The 27,424-nt window shown below is 37.9% G+C and overlaps 5 protein-coding genes across 7 annotated transcripts; 3 read left to right on the forward strand and 2 right to left on the reverse strand.

Annotated features, from left to right (window-relative positions):
• The first annotated feature begins 4,052 nt into the window (after positions 1 to 4,052).
• Positions 4,053 to 7,998, forward strand: LOC122043464 (protein OSB2, chloroplastic-like). 2 transcript variants are annotated; one of them, XM_042604081.1, is made up of 5 exons: positions 4,053 to 4,507; positions 4,657 to 4,795; positions 4,878 to 4,962; positions 5,428 to 5,489; positions 7,172 to 7,998. In XM_042604081.1, exons 1-5 carry the CDS (start codon positions 4,122 to 4,124, stop codon positions 7,358 to 7,360), a joined length of 861 nt encoding a protein of 286 aa, XP_042460015.1. In that variant the 5' UTR covers positions 4,053 to 4,121; the 3' UTR covers positions 7,361 to 7,998. The 2 variants fall into 2 exon arrangements, with proteins under 2 accessions (XP_042460015.1, XP_042460014.1); XM_042604080.1 differs by having other exon boundaries at positions 4,054 to 4,507; positions 5,386 to 5,489.
• Positions 7,999 to 8,477: 479 nt separating this feature from the next.
• On the reverse strand, positions 8,478 to 9,428 carry LOC122043466 (auxin-responsive protein IAA31-like). Its single transcript, XM_042604083.1, has 3 exons — positions 9,237 to 9,428; positions 8,879 to 9,145; positions 8,478 to 8,803 (listed from the first exon to the last, which is right to left on the reverse strand). Exons 1-3 carry the CDS (start codon positions 9,371 to 9,373, stop codon positions 8,746 to 8,748), a joined length of 462 nt encoding a protein of 153 aa, XP_042460017.1. The 5' UTR covers positions 9,374 to 9,428; the 3' UTR covers positions 8,478 to 8,745.
• Positions 9,429 to 10,820: 1,392 nt separating this feature from the next.
• LOC122043465 (jacalin-related lectin 19-like) lies at positions 10,821 to 12,224 on the reverse strand. The gene is made up of 4 exons (XM_042604082.1): positions 12,172 to 12,224; positions 11,586 to 11,816; positions 11,307 to 11,498; positions 10,821 to 11,236 (listed from the first exon to the last, which is right to left on the reverse strand). Exons 1-4 carry the CDS (start codon positions 12,172 to 12,174, stop codon positions 10,988 to 10,990), a joined length of 675 nt encoding a protein of 224 aa, XP_042460016.1. The 5' UTR covers positions 12,175 to 12,224; the 3' UTR covers positions 10,821 to 10,987.
• Positions 12,225 to 16,326: 4,102 nt separating this feature from the next.
• Positions 16,327 to 18,821, forward strand: LOC122043467 (probable WRKY transcription factor 21). Of its 2 annotated transcripts, none has more exons than XM_042604085.1 (4): positions 16,327 to 16,477; positions 16,890 to 17,667; positions 17,755 to 17,880; positions 18,071 to 18,821. In XM_042604085.1, the coding sequence occupies exons 2-4, from the start codon at positions 16,916 to 16,918 to the stop codon at positions 18,213 to 18,215; spliced, it is 1,023 nt and encodes a 340-aa protein (XP_042460019.1). In that variant the 5' UTR covers positions 16,327 to 16,477; positions 16,890 to 16,915; the 3' UTR covers positions 18,216 to 18,821. The 2 variants fall into 2 exon arrangements, with proteins under 2 accessions (XP_042460019.1, XP_042460018.1); XM_042604084.1 differs by having other exon boundaries at positions 16,339 to 16,477; positions 16,840 to 17,667.
• Positions 18,822 to 24,741: 5,920 nt separating this feature from the next.
• Positions 24,742 to 26,800, forward strand: LOC122043468. Its single transcript, XM_042604086.1, has one exon. It carries the CDS (start codon positions 24,787 to 24,789, stop codon positions 26,662 to 26,664), a length of 1,878 nt encoding a protein of 625 aa, XP_042460020.1. The 5' UTR covers positions 24,742 to 24,786; the 3' UTR covers positions 26,665 to 26,800.
• Positions 26,801 to 27,424: the final 624 nt, after the last annotated feature.

Below are 27,424 nucleotides of genomic sequence, written 5' to 3' on the forward strand. Positions count from 1 at the left end.
TAAAAGAGGGGGTTTTGGGTGCCTTCAAAGTTAACAACCTCTATTATTTTCTCCCTCTTTTCTTCCTTGGTGTGGCCGACCTCTTCCCTTTCTCTTCTCTCCATCTTTATGGCCGAACCTCTCATCCTCCTTGGAGATCAAGTGGTGGCCGGATTTTAGCTTGGAGAAGAAGGAGAGAAAGCTTGCATCCCTTGGAGCTTGGTTGGTGGAAAAAGATCTTCATCCTTTGGAAGCTTTGTGCTTGGCCGAAACTTGAAGGAAGAAGAAGAAGGTGCTAGGTGGTCCTCGTCTTGGAAGATCGTTGCCCACACAACGTCCGAGATTAGAAGAGGAATACGGTTGAAGATCAAGAGGTCATTATCTACTAAGTAAGGTATAACTAATATTGTTTTCCGCATCATGTTAGTTTTATCTTCATGTAAAAATACCAAATACAAGAGGCATGCGATTCTAGTATTTCGAATTAGTTTTCGATGTTGTGTTCTTTTATTTTTCTTTTCCTTGTGATTTGATTGTTCTTTTTGGCTGACCTAAAGTTATTTAAGGAAATTAAATATTAGTTTTCCTTAAAAGGCTTTGTCTAGGCGGTGGTGGTTGTTCCCATATCCAAGAAGGTCATGTGTCTCGCCATGCAGTCCTGGAAGCCAATTTTAGAAATTAATATTTAATGGAATTAATAACCTAGGTGATTTGGATCGAACGTGTTAAGTTCCGCAGGAGATCCAAGTCTAAACCTAAAAGAACAAATAAATTAAACTTGGGATCAAACGTGTTATGTTCCGCAGGCGATCCGAGTTTAATTTAAAAGAACACATGGTAGCTAGGAAAAGGTTCAGACCTTTGTACAAAATTTTTGTACAGTGGAACCATTAGGTTTTCCGAGTAGCAACCAACAGGGTCATGTTTGGATATTCAGTAATTTGACTTTTTTATTGGAGAAACATATAATTGTATTTTGATCAATTTTATAGATAAAGACCGATACTGAATGCTGTAGAAATTTGGTATTTTGAGCAAGTTTGGATTTTAGAATATCATATTTTCGGATTTGGTGTAAATATGTTAGGATGAAGTTTGAGAGTAATTATGTTTTGATGTTCAGTCATTTAACTTTTTATTAGAACGACAGATAATTGTATTTTGATGATAATTGTATTTTAATCAGTTTTATGGCTGAGTTTGATTAAGTTTTTAAAATTACAGCAAAATTAGCTCAAGTTATGATTGGCTCGAGTTCGAGCTCGAGCTCAAGCTTGAAATCTTGATTTTAATTTGAGCTTTTCGAGTTGAGCTCGAGCCTTGGATTAAATGATCGAGCCGAGCTCAAGCTCAAATTTACAAGCTCGATTAAGCCGAACTAGCATAAAACGAGTCAAGTCAAGCTCGAGCCGAGGCTAGCTCAAGCTCGGCTCGACTCGTTTATAGCCCTATCCAAGACTAATAATATTAGGTTTCATGTTGGCCACATAATAAACATTGGTGATGTAGCTGTGAGCTCCATCTTTAAATTTGATGAGAATCTTACCAACGCCTCTTACTTGGATTTTGGATGCATCTCCAAATGAGACTTGTTCATTCACAGTTTCATCCAACTCAGCAAACAAATCTTTATGCCCGCACATATGATTGCTTGCCCCAGAGTCTAAGTACCACAAATTCTTGTTTGTGGAATCTCCATCCTTTCTTGCCAGCAAAACTATATCATTGTCATTGCCTTCTTTTGATGCGTAATTAGCATTCCCTTGCACATTGTTAGAGCGACATTCTGATACATAATGTCCAAATTTGGTGCAAGTATAACATCTTACATTTCTTTTGTTATATCTTTGGTCTCTACCTTGATTGTTGTCTTTACTTCTTCCTCGGCCTCGAGTAAAGCCCCTACCACAGCCTCTACCTCTACAAGTCCACGGAAGTCACCATGGCCACCGCCGTTTTCTTGCGAACCTTTGGTCTTTGACTCTTTTTTCTGGTCAATAATCGTGAGCTTAGTTTGTAGAGCTTGCTCCGTAGGCTCTCTCCGTTTCTTTGCATTCTTGCTTCATGAGCTTGTAGAGAGCTTAATAGTTCTTGTACTTTCATTTCTTTCACATCTTTTGATTCTTCTATGACCGCAACTACATAGTCATATCTTGACTCCAATGAGCATAGAATTTTCTCTACGATGTGACTATCTTCGACGTCATCGCCATTTCTTCTCAATTGGTTGACAATAACCAATACCTTTGTAAAGTAGTCTAATACACTTTCGGACTGTTTCATCTCCAACGATTTAAATTCCCCTCTCAGGATTTGAAGGCGAATACTTTTTGCTCTTTCATCACTTTGTATGCTACTTGTAGAATCTCCCATGCCCTTTTGGAAATTGTAGCTTCGGCTACTTTCTTAAAAGTAGTTGCTCTCCAGTAAGACACTGATTTGGATACTTCAATTACCATTCTTCAAATCAGCAAGACGAAGAATAGGGAGCATCGACATGACTTTGATGGAAAAAAAATTATAGGAGAAAAAAATTATGGAAGGGAAGAGTCTTTATGTGGAATAAAAACAAAATGCTCCAATTGCTTCATTTATGAAAAAAGTACATATTTATAAGTTTATTGAATAAACACTAATAATCTAGATTTTTTTTTAATTCTATCTTCATGAGACTCTTATCCTTATCATGACACCTCATCAAATTCTATCCTATTACAAACTCTCATTAATCATTGTCACCTCATCATTCTATCTTCATAAATTTTTATCAACCACTTTTAAAAATAAAGTTTAATTTTTAACACCCTCAACATTCGGTTGCTGCAGAGGAGCGGGATCGTCTGCGGGCTAATCAGGAGCAGCAATGAAGTGGCTAATCTGTTCCGCAGGCTCTACAAGGAGGTGGTGGTGAAGCAGGACGAAAGAGGCTACATTTGGAGCGTATTGAAGGAGGTGAACGAGCGTGGCGGCGCCGCTGATCATGAATACGGTGCCTGGCGTGCGTATCTGGATCACAAGCCATTTTGCTCGCGATCGTTCAGTGCGATTGTGCTGTTTGTGATTCACCCTGCTTGGTTTCGCTGTTCTCAACTACTTTAGGCCGCAAAAACAACTTTGGTGCTTGCATTTCAATTTGTTTCTTGAAATACAAAAAAAAAAAAAAAAAAAAAAAAAAAAACACAAACAATGGAGCTCGACACAACCATACAGTTATTGCCATATGATTGAAGATCATATATCCGAATTGCGAAAATAATCTTTTATAAACACATACCTTTTCCCAATATGACATTCCTTATTCCGTCCCTATCTCGTAATTACCTCTAAATTTATTGTTTAATTAAATTGATTATATTCACCCCATTTAAAATTTAAACTTTTATAAATTTTGAAAGTAAGGTTCTGCGGGGTTCTCTTATTTCTACTTTTAACGTTAATGGAAATACTTTAGGATTGAACTAAGGAGAAATCAGGTTATTGTCGATAGTTTGAAGGAAAAGTCAAGGTCGCCGATGGCTTGAGTCGCTAAACCTCGAAGTAAGGAGAGGGAGTAAGTTGAAAGTTGGGAGAGAAAAAAATAATATTTAGGTTTTATTTAATAGGGTGTAAGTTGATAATTTCATATGGATTAGAGAGTTGAAACAAAGAAACTGATTCAGTTATATATCGGAAACAAAAATTAACATAGGAACTAAAGATAAATATTTAGATTTGTATGAGAATTTTAGTGTAATTTTTTTTAATTCATTATAAATTTAAAATACATGAATTGATTATATTCGTCACATTTAAAATTTAAACTCCTAAAATTTGATTTTTTTTATTATTAGTATGAGTGTGTTTTAATATTGGATTTAATATTAGAATATTATATGAGTTAAACTTAATAATTTGCACACAATTTAATTGTTGACTCATTTGAATTAGTTTTTTTAATAAAATAAATTAAAATTAAATATTTTTTAACAGTGACATTTTTAATGATTTTAAAAAAAATAAAAAAAACTTACTCCTATGTTTTTTCGCAAATTACTTATAATCATGTAATTGAATGAATATTCACAAGGCATTTTAGTGTTTTTTGAGAGCCGGAAAAGAAACCCTATTTAATCCCAATTCGTGGCGTTGTTGCTTGCTGGAGAATGGCGACACCGCCCACTCTATCGCTTCTCCAAACTCCCTCATCTCTCAAATCCTTACTTTCTTCCATAAACCCTAGCTCCTCCTTCTCCGGTTTCCGTTCCTCTGCTCGCCTCCAGGAGAACCGAATCGTCGACCTCAGCCTCGTCCGCCGCCCCTCGCCTCCTGGCCCGATCGCCATCCGGTGCACGAGCGGCCACGGCGAGTACGAGTACGAGCGGGGAGTGTACCCTCGGCCGCAAGAGATTCCATGGAGCAAGGAATTCGCCAACTCCGTCCACCTGATCGGCACCGTTGGCGCGCCCGTCCAGATCAAGCAACTCAGCAGCGGGAAGGTCGTCGCTTGGACCCGCCTCGGTGTCAAAAAGTCCGCTTCCGAGACCTCATGGTAAGGAAGAGTCTGTGATGGTATTGCTTCTGTTTGTCAGTCTGTATCTTCAACATCGATTTTTATTTTATTTAATGTTCATGGTGGCTTCGTGTGCGCAGACCAAGTGTTTGACGGAAGCTCATTTTGTTTAATCGATTCTGCTGCAGGATTAATCTAACATTTTGGGACGACCTTGCAAATGTGGCGTTCCAGCATGTGGAAAAGGGTCGGCAAGTGTATGTATCTGGGCGTCTCGTGTCAGATTCTGTTGATGGGGAAGATGGGAAATGGCAGGTCTTCTACAAGGTGTCTTGAAAAAAATGTGGATTTTCCTATTTTCCTATCTGGCATGGTATCTCATTTAAATGGACAATGCTTCATGTGCTAGGTGATAGTTCAAAAGTTAAATTTCATTGAGAGGACCTTCCCTGCGGTCTCGAAGTATGAACAAGAGATGGGTGCTGTACCTTCAGGTGCTTAATTTATCAGTAGTGTCATCATCAAGATATGTTTTGTCCCAACTATATGTGGTCGGCGGCATGAATCTAGTACTTTCGTCATATCTAAGTAATGCTATACTACTAGTAATATTCAAATTAATTAAATTATTTATAATTTTGATGACTCATCTTTCCTTTGATCACTCTCAAATCGTTACAGCTTCATCCAATTCTTGCAACTATTTTATTTTCTTTGAATGTATCCATTTCATCTCAATCTATTTTCCTTCCAGTAACTCCATATGTGTTGCTCTTTTCTAAATTTTATTTGATGCACTTTATCAGAATCTTGGGGTTCACGATGCATGTTTCAGCTGTTTACTTCAAATTTATTTCCTGCAATTTTGCAAGATACTTATGGCTATAAAGTTGCTTACTTGTATTCTGGTAATGAAGGTAAGGTTGGGAACTATGTGACTAATACCACTGCTTCTACAGTAGAGCTCTGGCAAGCCTTCTTTGCTAACCCCACAGAGTGGTGGGATAACAGGAACAATAAGGTAATAAATATTTCATCTATTCCATGAAATCAGTGAAGCAAGCATTTTCTCGCAAAGAGTGATATTAGTAGTCGGTCTTGATATCTTCTACATAAGGAAAAATGATTAGTACATAAAGAGGCTTTTGGTTCAGAGAACCTTTTAAGATTGTGATGGCAAAAAAAGCTTGGAATATGAAATTCCCATGTTTAACTCATATGTGGCAATCTATTTGGGAAACCATCATTCCCATTAGAATCAGCAGACAAGTGCCTCCTTCCAAGGGAATATTTATCATACATTTTTGTTAGAGGAATCTGCGACTAGAATGTTTGGGCTTAGGTATGCATTTATAATTTGATAAAGATAGTGGTGTGTAAGAAATTTTCATTTTGATCATTCAAATATCTCTATTTTGAATATTGTGAATTAAAACATCGATAATTTTTTTCATAATTGACAATAAATTTAAGGGTGCTGTATTTTTCTAGTCTCAACATTCATTGTTATTATTCTATTTTGATATTTCTGGCCCAATGTTGTCTATCAATGAATAAATGACCAAGGAAATAAATAATATTTTGTGGAAAGTGAAACTCGCTTTCCTATTAATTTCCATTCCACTCTAAAAATATGGTTTTCCCTGCTTGAACATATGTTTATTTTTGTTATTTTAATGTGTTGGAATGATTAAGAAAAGGCAAGAATATTTAGGTCTGTTTAGATACTTCCTCATTGTTTGAATATTTTCAGTGGTTAATTAGCTTAAAAGTTTATGAACCTTGAATAATCTGTTAAAATAATTTTTATTTGCGTGTTTTGAACTTAATTTAGAATTGTGAATAGGAGTAGAATAGGACATTCGATATACAGTGTGTATGAAGTTACTATATTGCATTTAAAATTTTTGTGAATCATTAGATAATAGATTTACATGGAAATATGTAATGTATCATAAAATTATTTCATTAATTTTAAATAATGTCCCTTGGATTGGCTCAGCTTGTGTGTGCATGGGTAATGGCCATAGAGGTCAAATCTTGGCGGGGGATTTCATCACCCTTTGCTGGATGCACTTATCAGTTTGGGTTTTTGTATTTACCTCCTTCCATATCCATGAGATCAACTCTAGGGGGCTGCTAATGTGGCAGTTCCGCATTTTTATTAATTTTAACTAATGTTAACATTTTGGCAATGTAGTTCCATGTGTGAATTTTACATGGGTTTTCTCTATATATCCTATATAACTTTATATCAGAGCGAGATTAAGTTTACTGCTAATATGCTCAACTAAAATGCAAATGGATGATTTCAGCCTTTCTTAAATTTAGCAGCTTCATAATCTTAAAATTGACACCTATGTTCAGTGTGGCTCTCTTGTAATAATCTTCTCCATTCCCCTGTCATCAGAAATTAAAATCTATATTGATGGATTTACAATTATATTTTCTTGGTTTAGTTAATCCATATGATAGCCTCATTATTTTGGTTCTACCTTTATTGTTAAAGATTAATGAATGAAAATAATTTGCTTATATTACATGTTAGAAGTAATTGTTTAACACTTAATCTGCTGCTTGAAAAAATTGAAGTGACAAAAAGAAAAATTGTTTAAGTAATTGGTAACTTGGAAGTTTAATTAGTGTCAAACTATCAATTCATTTAAGTGATTGGAACCTAAAGTCTTGCAATTATTTTCACAGAGGAACCCCAAATATCCTGATTTCAAGCACAAGGATACTGGTGAAGTGCTGTGGATTGAATCTAAGAACAACCCACAGTGGGTGAAGTCTCAATTGGCCGTACTGGATTCAAGAATGGCTACTCTCCAAACCAATGGCAGTGATGCTTCTGTTTCTTTTATGTATGGTGATGATTTCACACCATTCTAGTTTAATTTCTAGACATTGAACGAAAGACCTCGAGTTCTACTCGCAGTATATTCTAGAGTTATGATGAAAGATGCTTGGCATATATCTTTTAGTCACAAACTTGCAACCTTCAGAGTAATGGCTTCCCCTGCAGTCTCTCCATGGTTTTGGCACGACACATGCTGATGGATCAACCCCAACTTGTGAAAGAATGAATCTGTGACTTACTGTGGAGAGTATCTGATGTCTGACATTATAAGATACTAGTCATGTGAGGGTTCACACTGGTATCTTTGGTACTATGTTGTGAATCCTTGATACCCAATTTATGAGATTTATTAGATTAGCAAACCATATTTCATGTATTGTTCTCCCTATCATACAGATTGGATTGGTAGTTTAGTGTAGAGTATCTATCTTTCAATTTCTTTTTTGCTCTTAGATGAACCACAGCAGCAACATGGCTGTTGGCTGGAATGTTGGGTATTGTTTCCCTGACTTGAGGAGGCAATTGCGTGTAGCGTAACTTCTATCATCATTATGCAAGTTGCGGCAGACGCACCTTATGATCCATCTTGTACAGTGCTTAATGTCGGAAGTTATGGAGGAGAGACTGGCCACCATTATTGAGGCCTTGGATTTAAGCTTGATATCAACTGGTAAGCTTCATGTCGACACCCATAAATTTAGCAAAGTTCATTTCACTCAATTATTAAGAATGGCACTGATTGAATTGTTGTTGCCTCACTTGCAGAAAATAGTGTCATCTGTGCTCCTTGTCCTGCGCTTTCATTAGGCACTGAGAGGTCCCCATCCAAAGACATGGAAGTATCCTCCTGTGGAGCCTCACACCCACAGTTGTTGATAAGGTGGTGGAATGCTACCCTCTCATCCTCCTCCCCATTCAATGCACTTGACATGTGAGTTGTTCTCAATCTGTTTTCTACAGCATGATTCAACATGAAAACATCTTTCATCTTCTGTTTCATAATAGATTCATGATGAGCTTATAGATCTATTTATCAACACATCACATGATAAGATTGCATGCAATGTATGCACTCGTTTATCTGTTTTTTTCTCTCCTGATTTGATTCATCATTAGATATCATGACAAGAACATGTAGGAAAACCCAGATATTTCAACATCAACAACGTAACATTACTTATCTCTTGTTTACATTTGGAAGAGAACAACATAGGAACAGATCCTTAGGGGACATCAAATATATAACTCAAAAAACTTGTTTGTACAGATTGCATGCATTGAACAACACAGCTATTTGTGTACATGGTAAGAGATAGAGTCACAGATAATTATATCACTCAATCCCATCCTGTGCTCCTTCCTAGTTTGTGCCAGGAAAAACGCAATAGGTCTTCATTTCCTTCACATGTATCTAGCTTCAAGTTGACTCAGACCCTCTTATAATCCTCAGCTTCTTGCAAGAAGATGTGAACATCCTGTGGAAAAGAGAGATTAAATCTTTATGAAAGCAAATAAAATTAAGTCATGGGTGTATGCAGTTAGAGACTTACTCCCATGGAACATCTCCAACGAGCATCAAGTCCCCATCTTTGTCTTCGTAAGTGATGGTATATTCCGACCCTTTGCAGACCTCGAAGACCATGAACATGTCCTCCAGCCCCTCCCTTAGTTCCTTGTAGCCTTTGTACACCCTCAGATCGATCTTCCTTAAGTAAGGGGCGCCATCCATGCTGACCTTGACAAACAACCCAGCTGCCTCAGCCTTCATCGCGTTCTTCCGGTAAGAGCGAACTGGCGGCCACCCAACTAGCTGTGTTCTGAGGCATTTTGAGATATCAGTAAGTCATCAGTTGAAACCCCAGCAAGTCTTTGGTATCCCGAGGGAAAATCTTAACTAGGAGAGCTTACTTCCGGGCATGGGTGTGGTCGTCCATGGAGCGCTTAGACATCCTTGAGGGCACTGGCTGTGCATCGTTGGAGGCACCACTCCCCGGAAGGCCGAGCCTAAGCTCGGTGGCCTTGAGGTTGTCCATCTCTGTTTCCATTTCCTTGTATTGGCGATGATAGCAAGAGTGAGTGGAGTTTGGGAGGAGAAGAGAAAGGTGTCTCAATTTATAGTCTGAAGGGCAGTAAATTGAAATTTTCTTACATTTTGCTCTTTCAATTCCCACTATTTTATATGACGCCCGTCAAAAAATTCACTCATCAGGGTCAGACTTGATGCCGACCTGGTCAAAAGTTCAAATCAGTGGTTCATTAGTCAGACCGGTGGTTCAATCGATCGGTCAGACGGGGACCTATGTCGACTCTAACATCAACTTGGAATTATTTGTTTAGTTTAAATTAACCAAATAACAAACCTACGAGGCTAACAATTTACAAGCTGCAAATAATGAACCTCCACTGTCGAAATGCTCTTCAATTTTCTCAGGATAAACTTAAAATTCCTTTGGTTTTTTCATCAGGTCCATAATTGAGCACTCGCTCGACTGAGATCTCTGAGACATCACATCAAATCAAATAATGCTGCCGAGAAGAAACATTAATAAATTGAATAATACAATTAATAATTTAAGTTTGGACAGAAGAGCATGTATATAATATATATTATAATTTATGAATATGGGAAACAATACAGCGGAGCTTGTGGTGTATGTGTACAAACACTCGCATGAGCGTAATAGGATACCGGTCCGGGTTCGTGGCAGATCCGACCAAGCAAATTATTGAGTAGATCGGTCGGGTCCGTGACAGATCCGACCCAGCAAATTATTGAGTAGTTTATAAAAAAAATAAAAAAAATAATACGTATAATAAATGCGTGTAGATCATGGACACGGGCGTCCAGCTCAGTATGATTCACGTACGCAAATTCTGTCCTTTGCCGCCCATTGGCTTTGGTTAGTGGGCGCCATGTCTGTCTCTAGGGTAGACCAATTAGCGCCTGACATTGTCATGAAATACACCTTACATTTTAGGCCTACATCACAAATCAAATCGAGATTTTATGGGCTTTAACTGGGCCTTTAATATGATCTCATTGGACCTGTTTCCTTTGTAGAAGTCCAACCTTAGTCTTCCTCTATCGGTGGTGTCGGAGCCAGAAGCTTGCTCCTCTGCCATGTTATTCATGGACAAATGCTTGCATGATGCCGAGTTCCATCAAATCAGATGTCCCTAGATTCTTATGTCTCCTTGTTGATCGGACGGTCATGACATTCTCGTGATGTAGACTGTATCCTTGAGATATAATTTAACTCGTCCGATCAATGAGAGGGCATGAGGATATGAGAATCTTGGGACGGAGAATCTAATCTCCTAGTTCCATAGTAAGCGGTCTCCGATGCTGGTAGCATCCGACATGGCGGTTTCATTCCACGGAAGGATTCAGTCCGGAAAGTGAAGAATGTCGAAAACTTGGCGGAGACGACTGAGGTAGCAGTGGCTAATGTGCCATGTTATTCATGGACAAAATGTGTGTATTGATAGTAATTAAAAGGCCAAACCAATGTATGCCCATTACTTTATCAATCGTGGAGAACATTATTATGATCGAATAATCGACCAACATCTAGTTTCGGGTCGAACGTTCGATCACCACCATTGTTTAAGTGTTATTACAACATCCATGAAACTTAATCTAAACCCTGATTTTGCACTTAATTAGAACAATTAGGCATGATGTAGCACCCAATTGAGGTGATATAATCCCCTGCACGCCCAAAGAACCCTACAATTTTGCCTTCCAGAACAGGAAGGGCAAAGGGGGTCCCACTCCCTCTTCCGTAGGGCCCATACTTCCCTAAATTGGTCTCAAATATGATCTGACTTATGCAAGGCAACCCTTGGTAGTTCAAAATTATGTAGCCTCTCATGCAGCTCAGGTACTCTCCCTCTTTCAGATCAATCTGAAAATATCGACAAATAACCTAAATTAAAAGAATTGGTCGATCAATAAGTTTGGAAACTATGACTTGCCTGCGCCAGGTTGCCTCCTCCTCCACCGTATCTCGGAGTCGACCGGATGGACCCATTGTTCCAGTAGGTTATCTCGATCGAGTCTACTACATCTCCGTAGTATATCTTCATGCTCGTAATCTTGTTTACGGGGCCCATGTCCCATTGTGAGCCGACGTTGGCGCCCCAATCACCGACCTTGACCGCTTCGATCTAGTCATGCATATCATAATCAAATTTCAAATAGAATAGTTGTTTAGTATTATAATGAGACGAAAAATGAGGTACAAATACTCGTGCCTTGTTTGGCCCATAGTTGCTCGATCCTCCTCTAGGGTAATTAGGGTAAGGATTAGGGAAAGTTGAGTGCTCTTGATTAGGGTAGTTTACTCTGACCGTCTCAATTGCTCCCCTCGAGTATATCTCGATCGTTGTGATGTCTGGATACCCTTGGCCCATGTTAAAAGGCCTCATCCTGTACCAATTAGGTCGTTGACCCATGTCGTAATCCCCATAGTTATTCATTCGAGCCTATAATGATTGAAAATCAATTATTTCAATGATGTAAATTAATATACAGAAATTTTCATTAGAAAATTTTTACAACAAAACAACTTAAGGGAGATAACTAAAGGATAGGAAGGATGAAAAAAAAACAGAAAGAAAAAGAATAGCAATTCTTCTTGTTGTTTACTTGAAGATAATGGAGAGAGAAGAAGAAAAGTAGCTTACAATGGAGAAAAAAACATGTGGAAAAATAATTAGCGAATCTTTTCTAATAAACAAATAATGTTAAATATGAAAATTATAGCAGATATACAAATGAAAATCTTTTCAAGAAAGAAAATAAACAAAATGAATGATAGTAGAAAAAGAAGTGTCTCACCATTTGAGTTTGAAAATGGCAATGCACAAACAAGGAAACAAAGAAGGATATTTATAGGGACAAAGAAGGTCCTTATAATTTTATTTTAATTCCTATTACTATTTTTTTTCTTTTTATTATTACATTAGTTGAGTTCACATACAAATGCATGTGGAAATGTGTGAATTCAATAAATGCTTGGAAAGGTGCATTTATTTTATTTATTTATTTATAGATTTTATATTTTTTTCTAAATCTTATTTTTTTCTAAATCTTATTTTTTTCGACAAAAATGAAATATGCACGAGATTCATGCCGGCTATAATTGGAACCACAAGCTATATGATATTATGGTGTGGTCCAACATTGAAAGGGTAGTTATTGAAATTTTAAAATATACATATTTTTAATTTGTCTTCTTATGCATATATTATATATAAATAAAAAATAATGACTTGTTTTTTTTTCCAAAGTAGGTCACGCAATTGACTTAAATTAGTTGTGAAATTAATGTTTTTCTTTGAGATTATAGATAAGAAGAAGCAGCAGCAGCAGCAGTAGAGAAGAAAGATATGGATTTTAATGTGATAGAATTACGTTGACTTATAGTGTTCGCAATAACGCCACGATTAAGACTTGGAGCCTCAAAATTTGACTTTTTATAACTTAGGGCATCTCAGCTTTTTCCGAACTTTTTGCCTTTTGAAAAATCATGTGAAAATCCTCTACATCATTGTGACGAGGTTTTTTAAAATTTGTAAAATCTTTGGTTGGATTTGATTTTTCGAATCCAATGGTGGTCATATGTCTCCCAAGATTAATATAGAGAAAATAATTTACGGATGATTACTAATATTTAAAATAATGATTAACACATAAAAGAGGTATATATCTCGATTTTGTCGATATTCGAATATAAATTTTTGATGACGATAGATCTATTGTTAAAAAGTAATAATAATTTTTATATATATATATATATATATATATATATATACTCTTTCAAAATGGATCCAAATTATATTTCTATCAAAATAGATCCAAATTATAACGGATCTTTTAGAAAATTTTCAATTTTGAAAATACAACTTCATAAAGTTCTTGCAATCGTTTTGATGTTTAATATTCTCAATTTTTTATTTCCACACATTATCCTTAAAAACTTTCAAATGGTCCATACATTTCATAATTTTTTTCAAATATTTAAATTTTTCAAAATTTTTGAGCTCTTCTAAGTAATGCCCTCAACCTTCATTTTATATGTACCTTCTCGATTTTGGTAATACATGGCAAGTCAATTCATAATGTCACCTCCTTATGAAATTTCTTCTCCGCAATCATTATTTATACTTTATGACGAATCAAGGAGGGCCGGTATTGACATATTCGAGAATCACAAAGAATCAGTAATACCATCTGAGGTTCCAAAGTTGGGCAATGAAGTGAATTTGGGTGTGCATGGCACCAAGTAAAGTAGTCAATGGACGAAAAAATATACCTTGCAAAGGTATAGATCAATATTAGCACCGACCCAATTATCAATAATAATCAAAAGCACAAACTTTCTGGAAATGAATCGCGAATTACTACAACAAGTATCAATTTAATGGATTTGTGGAGCGACTTTGGGTGAAGTTAAAATCACATTTTTATAAGCTTCATTCGATCGTTAATGAATTTACAATCATATATAACAACTTTTATACATATCGTGAAAGCGGGTGGAGCGATGAGGATGAGCTCATGGGAATACATAAAATGTGACAGAAAAAGCATTGCAACAAATCCTTCAACTATGAATATATTTGGTGAGTTGTCAGATATTGTGAGAAATATGCTTCACAAAAAGTTAGTTATCGTGCTAACAAACAATTCAAGACCTCATAATCAAGAAGGCACACATTCTCATTCAATTGGATGCTCTTATCGGCGTCGATGATTGTGAAGTCCATACTCATCTAATGGAGGAAAAGGGACATGGATGATTGTAAAGTCCATATTCAACCAATAGTGGAAAAGGCAGCAAAAAGGAAGGATAAATCCAAAACTAGAGACATTGAAAATATGAAATCTAATAATATGTGGCAAAAAATGAAAGAATTATGAAGAGAACGAATTGAGATGTAAAAACATGAGATGACAATGAAGAGATATAAAATTTTTATAAAGATATTAGTAAGATGATTAAAAATCAATTTAAGTTATATTCTAAATTTTAGTTATGTAAAAAGAGATATGGTATGAAATGTATATTTTTTTAGATGATCTTTATAAAATTTAATATTTTTAAATTTTATTTTATGTAATTTATTTTTATAGTGTTATTGGTATTGAAATAAGTTTCCAAAAACGAGGATAAATAATTTGGATGTGTCTGCTGATTAGGGTATTATCATTATCTGCACATATTTTATTTAAACTTTCAACATAATACCATGAGCATTAGAAAAAAAAAAGAAGGTGAATGTTGGATGAGCTTGAGGATATTTATTCTCAGCTAAAGAGCTAGTTTAAAGTTAACTAGTTTAAAAATAATCTTTATAAATTAGCTGTTAGTCATTATAAAAGTATCCATTATAAAATTAGTTGGTTTAAAAATAGTCGTTATAAATTAGTTATTATAAATATTTCTATATATTATGTATAGAAGCTAGAATCCTCCATTCTACTCATATTGTCTTTTCAAACTATATTGATACTATTCATTTATTTTAAATGTCTCACGATTTCAGTCACTCTAGGTGTTTTATTCTTCGTGATCAATAGATAAATTTGTTAGTAGATTCAGATGATGATTTGAATCAAATGACACTGATGCTACTTGAGTATAAGGAAATAAAACTTCTAGTTGCTCAAAATTCTTTCAACAGAATTAATAGAAGGTATTTAAATCGAGATTATAAAGTCAGACATGATCGCTAATGATTATTTCTTTGATCAGTTAATATATCCCAATGAAATATTCTGACGATGATTTCAGATGCGAAGAGGATTATTATTTAACATAGTCAATACCTTACAAAATCATTTATATATATATATATATATATATATATATATATATATATATATATAGCGATACACACGTCCATGTTATCCTAGGCACCCAGCGTGGGCGTCCATATTGATTTTTTTTCCTTTTTATATTTTTTAAGTTTTTGATTATGTCAATAAAATTTGATTTTTAGAATTTAGGAGTTGAATTATAACAGTAACTGTAAAAAAAAAAATTAGATATATGCAAGCGGGGTGTACCGGATAAGGTGTCCATCATCTCAAAACTATATAATTAAAGATACTAGAATGATTGACTGCAACTCATAACAAAGTTGTACGGAGATTTTTCTTAGAGCGGCATAAAAGAGTGAAATTTTTATTTTTGATGTGTCACATATAAAATATAATTGAGGTTCTCTATCGAAGATACCCTTATAAATTGATTCGATTATTGATTTTTTTTGTTATATATATATATATATATATATATATATATATATATATATATATATATATAAAATCAAAATTTTATTAATACTTTTACAATATTTATATTTTAGAATGGAGTATTAAAATTCTTCAAATCCAATTTATATTAAACAATGCACATAGCAATTGTTAAAAAAAAAAATAGAGGATAAGTGTGATTAGGAAAATAATAAATGATTTTATGAGATAATTTATAATTTAGGATTTATTGATCCAATAATTGAATTCCTTTTTATTTTAATTGAGTCAATTTGAGTGATGCATAAGCTTGAATTTTATTCAAATATTAATTTCACGTGATGTCTTTTTAATATGAATTGTCAATTGCGCTTTTACTTTTGTAAGTGGAAGCTAAAGTGACTAATTTTTATTTTATTTTGCTCATTGAATATTAGTGCATGGCTACATTTTGAACTTAATTAGAAATAGGTTCATTTTATCAAAAAAAAAATCCTTGACATTTAATATATTTACGTGTAATTCAATGGGATCTGCGACAAAAGAAATAGCAAAACTTTATTTTTTTTCCTTTTAATTAATTAATTCGTTAATTGTTTTCTACCCTCTATTATTAATAGAGGGGTCATTCGGAAAAATTAGTGGAACCAAGGGGCAAAAATGAAGATGTCGAAAGTTTTAAAATAAACCCCTATTATATGTAAATTAACAATGTCGTCCTTCTCGTCTCCCGTATTAAAAGTAATGAAGAGGAAGCGAACCTCTTCCTCCGTTGGTGCTTCCTTCACAACTCCCAGCGACACGGACGCCAACGGAGGGCGGCCACCACCAGAAGCAGCAGCAGCAACAGAGAACTCTAGGGTTTGTTCATCCTAACTCGAAGGTCAGTTCTCCCGTTCTATCTCTTATCTTCCTGCTTCCTCGCAGCGTCGAATTGTTGCCTCTCTTAACGTATTTTGAGCTTAATCTTATACTGCGTACAACGTAGCTCAAGGAGTCTGATTTCTGATGCTTACAGTCAACTTCGTTCCAAAAATATCATCTTGATTATTTTTTTTAATTAAATACGGTGGAGATTGTTTTGGTTTCTACAGCGTCTTTTGTTAGAACAATTTGGTGGAGATTGTTTGTTCTTCGTTTTGATCTCTTATCATCTAACTCAATCATGTGTTTGTTGCGTATCAATCTTTTAATATTTATTATTTTCGTATGGCTAGATTCTTAGAACGTTCTTATTATTTGCAGAGTTTGGGACTTTTCTTATTCCACTGATGCCCTAAAAATGGGATTTTTAGGGTTGATTTAGAGCTGTGATTTTGAGATGGAAGAGGTGGAGAAAGCTAATATAGCTGCTGTGGAGAGTTGCCGCAGAGTCCTGAGCCTCCTCTTCCGGCCTCAAGATCAAGCCCAGTCTGGAAATTTGTTGGCTGAGACAGAGGATGCCATTGCAGGTTTCAGAAAGGTAGTTTCTTTGCTAGATAGGAGTTCTGGCCATGGCAGAGTTAGGGTTGCCAACAAAGTCATATCCACCTCCAATCATAAGCTCCTCTCGGCCCATCAATTGTTGTTGCCCAAGTTAGAGCACGGTTCTAACCCACCACAGCTCCTCCAAAGAAACATTTTAGAGGGAAAAATTCATCTCTTGGATTCAAGTGCCATGAACATGTCCCGAATATCACAAAGGTGCTTCCTCGAGAACCAAGGACAACAGACCTCGCCTTCGAGTCTTTACCAGTTTCCTCAACGCCAGCCACAAAATGATCCAAGGTTTCAGCTTCACGAGAAGATGAAGCTTCAGGCCCACATGTTTCAAAGGAATAATAGTGTCATTAACCTCAAATTTGAGGGTTCTAGTCAGACACCATCCTCAAGGACGACATCCTTCTTGTCATCTGTAAGCATGGATCATAGTGTGGCTAGCTTGGGTGGCAAATCATTCCATCTGATTGGTGGACCAGCAATATCTGACCCAGTGAACCCACACCATCCTCCCAAGCGGAGGTGTGTATGTGGAGGGGAAGATGGAAATGGCAAATGTGCCACAAGTGGCCGGTATCGTTGCTCAAAGAGAAGGTAAAGTTATGGACGTTATTACCATTCAGAGTTGAAATTGTAGTTGAAGCCATTCAACTTAACACTTGTCAAATGGGTTATCTTTAGGAAACTAAGAGTTAAGAGATCCATTAGGGTTCCTGCTATCGGTATTAAGCTAGCTGATGTCCCTCCGGATGAGTATTCTTGGAGGAAGTACGGGCAAAAGCCAATCAAGGGTTCCCCCCATCCTAGGTATTGTATCACACATCAATCTCCATTCATCTACTTTACAAACCAAGAAGGTTATTGGCACAATTAGAACTTTCGGTTAAAGTTTCTTTTAACTTAAATGTTTTATGTTGTGGTTGTGTAAAGCTGCTAATTCTTTGTATAATTTTGCTACTGAATTTTGTCTTTAAAAAGCAGAAATTTGCATTTCCAGGGGTTACTACAAATGCAGCAGTACAAGAGGCTGCCCTGCCAGGAAACATGTGGAAAGGTGCTTGGAAGACCCTTCGATGCTCATTGTCACCTACGAAGGCGAGCACGACCATGCCCGGTTGCATACTCAGTCTCCCCAGATGTAACAATTTCAAAAGGTTTCATCATTCACATCTCCCTCTGGACATTTTCCGTATTGCCTTCCTCTTTGGGTCATCACACCACCACCGATTGAGGGTTGGAACATGAGCTGCTCCAAGTTCCAGCATCTTCTTCCTCGCTTGAGTGCCAATGTATAAATGTGAAACAATGGTTCAGAATTTGGAAATAGAACTGATGTCTTGAAAGCAAAACTTGTGAAGTCAACAATGGAGAACTAGTCAGCCAATGGAGTTGTGGGTCTGCATTCCACTTTATTTAGGTAAGAGTTTCCACTTTGTTTGCAATTTCGGTCAGTCCACTCACGTCGTCCACCAGAAGTGTGATAGAGCAAACACAAAGGCCATGTCTCCATGAACCTCTTCCAATGTCGAAGCTAGGATGTTCTATGCCAATCGATCCCACATTGACAAGTGTAACGGATGCTAAGTGACTGATCAGACTGCAATCAAACAGGTTCTACTTCAATTCAAGATAGTATTAGTAAACTTATGCTTGTTCCAATTAGTCATAATGGATGTTAGAGGCTTGTTTAATCGCCTTACCGCACCTTTACTCGTGAAAGAATAAGGTCATGGTTGATTGCATCATCAGTTCCTGTAATGATGTCTACCCGTAGAAACTAGTTGGAAGTGTTTCCTAAAAAGTAGATGAGAGGATTCCACTTAGCTTTTCCACCTTCACCAACCTTGTTTGTTGGAAACCCTAGTTTTTTTATCTTGTGGGAAGTGGGATTTGGTGATGGATGCTTTGGGGTAATCCATCAAACATCTGAAAGCAAACGTGTTGTTGTTTTTATTATTGTTGTTGAAATAGGACAAAGAGAAAAATGTTCCAATGAAGGTTTGGTGGCAGTGATGGCATTGGAATTCCACTCTTTGCCTACTTCCATTTTCCTCGTACAACTTCACTGTGTTCCTAAACTGAAGCCTGACTAATCCTAGAAGCCGATTGTCTTCGCTCCTAGTTCACGGTAAATCCAAAGCACAACTTATTCACACTTAGAGATGGATTTTTAGAACATTCATCCTTAATGAAATTCCAACTCGTCCTTTGATCTTCAGAACATCATAGGCTGAAAAGAAGCTTGGATATATCACAATATCTAAATTAGGAAACGATGAGAAAGATATACCTGGATCCATAATGAAATGATTAAATCCTTGTGATTATAAAACCTTTATAATATTTCTCTGCTATCTACGTTTTCCTTTCTTGTATCTTTTGATGATGATAGATACAATATCACATGCACTGGAAAAGAGTCTCTCATTTACTTTTATATGGAAGTTATCTCATTATCGTGTACGTGGAATGTATAACTTCCATATAAAAGATAATGGAAGTATAATATTAATATCTCAATATAATTTTCCATATAAACGATAATGAAAATTATCCTATTATCTTTTTTTTTTTCAAAATTATTCCTTTTATTTATATTTATCGGATAACTCTGCTACGTTTATAAAAGAGAGAAGATGGATTTTATTTAAAATATATAGAACCCGGGACTTTAATTACTTTCGGTCAAACAACCATCACATTTGACCATTTTATATTAAAGTCCAGTCTATAAGTTAGATGGGTCACAATAGATTGTTGTCAAATAATCTAAGAATCTTTTTCACTTCATTGTTTCTTCACTTATAGATTTTATTGTCCAACGGATAAATACGGAGAAAATCAATCACGGATAATTACTAATCTTGAAAATAATAATTAACATATAAGGAAGATATTTATCTCGACTATATCGAAATTCGAATCTTAAATCTCATGATGACAGCACCTCATACGCTAGCCATTAAACCGTCTCGAGGAGACTTCAAAACCCACAACATGAACACAGGGCCGTCTCAAAGTTCCACGAGACCCTAGGCCAAAAAAAAAAATTTAGACCTTTAATAATATTGTTTTAAAAAAATAATTTTTTCTTTATCTTTTTTATTCAGAGTTGGGACTGACAACGATAGATTTAATTTTTTTAAAAATAAATTAGATTTAAAAATTCATGCCGTGTAATTTTAATTTGATGATATTTCAAAGTTTAACTATTAACAACACAAATATATAAGAAAATACAATTGCTAATAATCTAGGTTTGGGTTCATAGTCCATTACTTCTATAATTTATCATTTATACAAAATAATAAAAAACGTTTCGAGAAAAAGAAAAGAGCGAAAAAATATTACCGAGTGAAATAGGAGAAGGATGTCTTTTTAGAGAACCAATGACGAAAGAGGGAAAAAAAATACATAGAGCACTAATGAGAGAATGAGTAAATGATCAACTAATTACAAAATCAGATGAAAAAAAAGATATTAGGTGCAAGGTCTTATATAGTTATATTATAGTCCCCGGGTCATGGTACCATGGTAAGACATCTAGGTTGTCACCCAGGCACTCATCTTTCGAACCCCAGCTACGATGTTTTTGCAAAAAAATTTCCTCCAAATGGGGGGCAGAATCAAAGAATGTTGGGCTTCTGAGCTGGCTGCCGCGTGCGTTTTCCGATTTACCCTGGTGATCGGTGGAAAACTTCTGTGGGGCTTGGCCGGTCACCCCAAAGATAGTCAATGAAGATACTTGGGATTATATATATATATATATATATATATATATATATATATAGTTATATATATAGTTATATTGTAGCTCTATGATTTTAGGACTAGAGAATATAATAGTTATAATTAATATGTAATTAAATGTGAAGCAAGCAAAATCTGCATGCATGCATAATATAGCCTGAGAAGTATAGCTGTTAAATGTAAATATTAGGTATTAAATTTATTTATTTTTTTAAATAATAATGGGCCCTAATAAAATTGGGGCCCTAGGATAGGTTTTAATGACCTATGTCTTGAGTCGGGCCTGCAGGAACGCATAGATAATGAACCCACTAACAATGTATAAATCACAAATGAACAAGTCATAGAAGAATTGCAAGAAATAGTGTTAAAGAGGTTTAAAAGGCAAAGAAGACCCGCTATTTCAAATGATTATATAATTTATTCACTTGCATGAATGTGACTTAAGCATGGATAAAGATCCAATTTCATTCATACAAGTCAAGAAAAGTGACAATTTCGAAAAGTGATCCAATGCTATGAAAGAAGAGTTAAGTTCCATGGATGATAATAAAGTATAGGATCTAGTAGAATTACCTGAAGGTTCAAAACAAGTTAGTTATAGTGGGTCTTTAAGACCAAACATAATTCGAAAAGTAACATCGAAAGGTATAAAGCTAGACTTGTTGTTAAAGGTATACTCAAAAGATGACATTGACTACAAAGAAATCTTCTCTCCAGTTTTTAAGAAAGACTTTTGAGGATTATTTTGGCTTTAGTGGCGCATTATGATTTCGAGTTTCACCGAATAGACTTAAAGACTGCTTTTTAAAATGGTAATTTAGAAGAAAAAATTTATATGGACCAACCTAAAGGTTTCTTAACCACAGGAAAAGAAAATCTATTGTGTAAATTAAAGAAATCAATATATGGACTACAATAAACTTCCATATAGTGGTGATACGGTGCATGTTCGTGGGGTCAGTAAGATGATGTGGTTAGGAGTCAAGACCACAGTATGGTCAGAAATCAGACTTATGTGGAGGTCAGAAGTCAAGCTTACGTGGAGGTCAGAAGTCAAGTTTACGTGGAGGTCAGAAGTCCCGCACCCGTGGCTGGTTGGAAGTCAAGCTTACAGGGCCAAGGCCCAAGTCTCAGCTGATGGGACGGTCCAAGGATGGGAGTATAAGTCGGATAAGAGTTAACCCTGATAGTGATCAAGGACAGGGCCCACAGGCCAGGTACAGTTGAGGACTGAGCCCACAAGCCAAGTAAAGGAAAAGGAAAAAAAAGCCCTGGGCGTAGCGTGCAGGTCGGGATGTACAAGCCATGGATAGCAGTAAACAGTAAACAGGTCTGGACACAGACATAGCGTGTAGGTCGGGATGTACAAGCCATGGATAGCAGTAAACAGTAAATAGGTCTGAACACAGACCTAGCGTGCAGGTCAGGACGTACAAGCCATGGATAGCAATAAATAGTAAACAGGTATGGACACAGACCTAGTGTGCAGGTCGGGACATACAAGCCATGGATAGCAGTAAACAGTAATCAGGTCTGGACACAGACCTAGTGTACAGGTCGGGACGTACAAGCCATGGATAGTAGTAAATAGTAAACAGGTCTGGACACAGACCTAGCGTGCAGGTCAGGACGTACAAGCCATGGATAACAATAAACAGTAAACAGGTCTGGACACAGACCTACCATGCAGGTCGGGACGTACAAGCCATGGATAGCAGCAAACAGTAAACAGGTCTGGACACAGACCTAGCGTGCAGGTCGGGACGTACAAGTTATGGATAACAGTAAACAGTAAACAGGTTTGGACACAGACTTAGCGTGCAGGTCAGGACGTACAAGCCATGGATAGCAGTAAAAAGTAAACAGGTCTGGGCACAGACCTAGCGTGCAGGTCGGGACGTACAAGTCATGGATAGCAATAAACAGTAAACAGGTCTGGACATAGACCTGGCGTATAGGTCGAGACGTACAGACCATGAATAACATATGACAAAGGCAGGTCAGGATACAAGTTTAACGCACAGATCGGGACATACAAGCCACGGATAATAATATATAGAAGCAGGTCGGGGTACAGATCTCGGAATACAGACTCAACGTCCAGACACTACATGACAAACAAGCCAAGGAATCGTAACCACTTGTCAGAGAATGTCAAAGAATAATCAATGTGTCAGGGAATACGCTAACAGTCGGGGCTCGCTACGCCTTCGGTTTTGCCGCCAGCCTATTAAGACGAGCCACGTGTCAATCACCGCCAGACAAAGTCTGACAGTCGACATTCCCTGACACTCGTCAGGTTCCAGAAACATTCGTTGCAGTATAAAAAGGGATGCTTTGTCCCTTATGCAGGTACACTCACTCGTCATTTCTCACCAGTCTTTACTTTTCGTCCTTTCTCTGTGCTTTCTGGGAGAAAAAGTACCTGACTTGAACGTCGGAGGGCTTGACCCGGGGACTTTTTCCCTGATTTCTGGTCTCTAACGACTCGTGGGCTCGTCTGAGTGTGCGCAGAGCAGCAACGTCATCGTCCTAGTCATCTTCCTTCGTCAGCCGTCCGTGCGAACCTCTCCAGGGGGTACCAGGTAGATTCGACGTCTCGACGACTTTTCGTCAACTTCCAGTCCATCAAGACCCGCCTCCATCCGACTCAATTTCCGGACGGGATCAAATGGTATCTTAAATTTAATGATATCATTATGTTGTATGATTTTATAGAAAACACTGTTAATCAATGTATCTATATGAAAATTAGTGGGAACTAGTTTATTATTTTAATTCTATATATTGATGATATGTTTCTTACTGTTAGTGATATCACTATGTTACATAATGCAAACAAGTTTCCCTCTAAATTGATTAGAATTCTCTCTAAAAAAACAAAAGTCATTAGTGAAAAAGGATACCACACAAAATCCCTCAAATCTCATGCCCAATCATGTGCCTCCACGTCGTCCGACAGTATCATTGTCTACAAACCACATCAGCTTCCCTTCCCGATTTGGAAACTATATTTGAAAAAAAGATGTATATTTATTTAGTAGATAGGAAAACACTTTAGCGAATTAAAAGGTTGTTTACCCTTCTCCTCAGACCTTGTTCTCTAATCCTTCAGATCTATTACCATAGACTTCTATGGACACTATATGTGTACACCTTGATTCATTATTGATGGCATGGATCTATAAATTTGATTCTTCAATGTATAACTAACTCCGGTTCGACCGTAAGTGTTTGTGCGATCGAACCAGTTAAACCGGTTAAAGGAAAATTTAAAATTGATGTTTTTTTATATGGTATAGATTGATGTGAAAAGAATAAAGATTGCCGACCTGTTTTTTGTTTGGTTACTGTTGAAGTCACACTCATGAAATATGATTCATGCAAGATAATATCACATCTACTCATTGATTTTGTTCATCATGAGAAAAAAACAAAATTTGGCATTTTATTATTATTATTATTATTTCTTTTAGATGGAATTTATATTGTGAATTCCAATCAATGGAGAGCCAAAGTCTTCATGGAGTCGACAAATTATCCTAAAATTGAGGAACCCTATAGCATTATTCAATTTTTTTGCATCTAAAATTATTTTTTAAAAATATATTTATAATTTGGACCATAGGATTATTTTAAAAATAAATAAGTTGTTTTTTATGTGGTAAAGCTTATGTATTGAATTAATTTTTTATTTATAAAAAAAAATAGGTCACTTTCGAGGTCAATTTTATCTGAAATTATGTATGTAATTCTAAATGAATATAAAGTAAATATATTTCTTTTGCCAGTTCCTTCTAAATAAATAAAACCTAATAATTTTATCTTTTTATTCTCCTATTTTGCCCCAAATAATTACATTAAACTAAATTTTAATATTAAATAATTTAAGGCATTAAAGCTTTCTCTCCTCCAAAACAGAGCATAAAACAAGCAAGCGCCACTGACTCTGTGTGAGAGATGGACTTTTCCGGCGGCCGCGCCGCCACGGTGTCTGGAGACGGCATGAAGCTCGACGGATTCCTGTTCGCTGTTCAGGTGGTGCGCGGCCGGTGGTTCATGTTCTTCTCTTCGTGCCTGATCATGGCGGCCGCCGGCGCAACCTACATCTTCTCCATCTACTCCAAGGACATCAAGACTTCCTTGGGCTACGACCAGTCCACCCTCAACACCATCTCCTTTTTCAAGGACCTCGGCGCCAACGTCGGAATCCTCTCCGGCCTCATCAACGAGGTGACGCCGCCGTGGGTTGTCCTCTCCCTCGGCGCCGCCATGAACCTCTTCGGCTACCTCATGATCTACCTCGCCATCACTGGCCGCACCGCACCGCCCCGAGTCTGGCTCATGTGCCTCTATATCTGTGTCGGCGCCAACTCCCAAACGTTCGCCAACACCGGCGCCCTCGTCACCTGCGTCAAGAACTTCCCGGCGAACCGCGGCATCGTCATCGGCCTCCTCAAGGGCTTCGTCGGCCTGAGCGGCGCCATCATCACGCAGCTCTACTACGCCATCTACTTCGACGATTCCAAGTCACTTGTCCTTCTCATCGCCTGGCTCCCCGCCGCCGTTTCCATCGTCTTCGTCCACACCATCCGCATCATGAGCGTCGAACCTTCCTCGCCGTCGGGGAAGACTCCCCGCGCCTTCTACTACTTCCTCTACATCTCCCTTGCCCTCGCCGCCTACCTCCTAGTTGCCATCGTCGTCGAGAAAACCACCGGCATCTTCTCTCGCCCTGAATACGACATCAGCGCCACAATAGTAGTCCTCCTCCTCCTTCTACCCCTCGCCGTCGTCGTCAAGGAAGAATTCAATATCTTCCACCGGAGAAAACACGACCTCCGAAACCCAGCGCCGATCAACATAACAGTCGAGAAAGAACCATCGCCGACGGTTCCAATTGTCGTCACCGAGGGAACTGAAAAAGAAAGAGAGCATTCGGTGGCGCGGTGCGCGAGGGAGATGTTCCGGCCGCCTGCGCGCGGCGAGGACTATTCGATTCTGCAAGCGCTGGTGAGCCTTGACATGCTGGTGCTTTTCCTCGCCATCATCTGCGGAGTCGGCGGGACGCTGACGGTGATCGACAACTTGGCGCAGATCGGGGAGTCGTTGGGGTACCCGAAGCGGAGCGTCGGCACGTTCGTCTCCCTTATCAGCATCTGGAACTACGCCGGCAGAGTTACCTCCGGCTTCGCGTCGGAGATTCTTCTCAACAAGTTCAAGTTCCCACGGCCACTGATGCTGACGGCGGTGCACCTTCTCTCCTGCGTCGGCCACCTCCTCATCGCCTTTGGCGTGCCCAACTCCCTCTACTTCGCCTCCGTCGTGATCGGTTTCTGCTTTGGCGCGCAGTGGCCGTTGCTCTTCGCGATCATCTCCGAGCTCTTCGGGCTCAAGTACTACTCGACGCTGTACAACCTCGGCGGCGCCGCCAGCCCGCTGGGGTCCTATCTCCTCAGCGTGAGGGTGGCAGGGCACTTGTACGACGTGGAGGCGAGGAAACAGAGAAGCGCTTTAGGCATCGCCGGCGATGACAGGGACCTGACCTGCATCGGCGTGGAGTGCTTCAGGAAGTCGTTTCTCATAATCACGGCGGTGACGGTGGTCGGCGCCGCGGTGTCGCTGGTGCTGGTATGGAGGACGAAGGAATTCTACAAAGGAGACATCTACGCCAAATTCAGGCAGCAGAGGGAGGGGGCGGAGCAGGAGACGACCACGGCATGGTTCAGATTCGAAGGAGAGCTCCATGATCGAGATAGGAAGAAACAAGCTGCTCCGGCTCCGGCAGAGGAGAGCCCTGGAAATAGCAAAACAGTAAAATCAAGCGACGCCGATTAAACAAAAGATTTCTTGTAAACTCTTTTACTAATTAAGTACTTAGATTTTTGTTAGAATCAAATTACTATTAGGCCTGTGATCCTATCTGAAAGTTGGAAAGTAGAAAGTTAAAGATGTGATAGCTTCGCTGACTGTAGATCACATTTCGCTCTACAAAATAAGTAATGTTAGTGTCGAGTCAGCGAAGGGGTCTCCGACGTTGACCTTCCGACACTCAAGTCAATCATTGAAATTGTAAAAGAAGTGGAGCATCAATAGAACTAACGCAAACAGTAATAACGTGTACCTCCGCCGGTGATGGATCCTCCCTTTATATAGAGCTTTGGTGGGCGACAAGTACGCTTCTCGAGGCATGGATGCATTCTCTCATATTTCCTATGAAAGAACATGTCAGAAAAGTATTTATGATACCATATCTTAACAGGGCATGCATATCCTTGACAAGACAGTAGAAACTTCCACCGTATGATCCGCCTGTCGACCATGCCTCGTGTCAGCGGCACTATCTCCTAAAAGGATGTCGAGAGATATTACAATAATACCGTTGCTTGGCCGAGCAGGGTCGCCGCTCGATCGAGACTCCTACGCTTCATCCCTAGCCAGTTTTCGCTGCTTGGTCGAGCGAGGTAGCTGCTCGGCCTGGACTTCTCTGCTCTGTTGGTCTCAATCACTCTTCCTTGTAGTGACTGTGTAGTAACATGCCCTCCCCCATTCAGACAAGCTATCCGATCTCCTTCAGCATCCTGCTGCTCCATACTGA

This window comes from Zingiber officinale, chromosome 2A, assembly GCF_018446385.1.
Source record: "Zingiber officinale cultivar Zhangliang chromosome 2A, Zo_v1.1, whole genome shotgun sequence".
Lineage (NCBI taxonomy): Eukaryota > Viridiplantae > Streptophyta > Magnoliopsida > Zingiberales > Zingiberaceae > Zingiber > Zingiber officinale.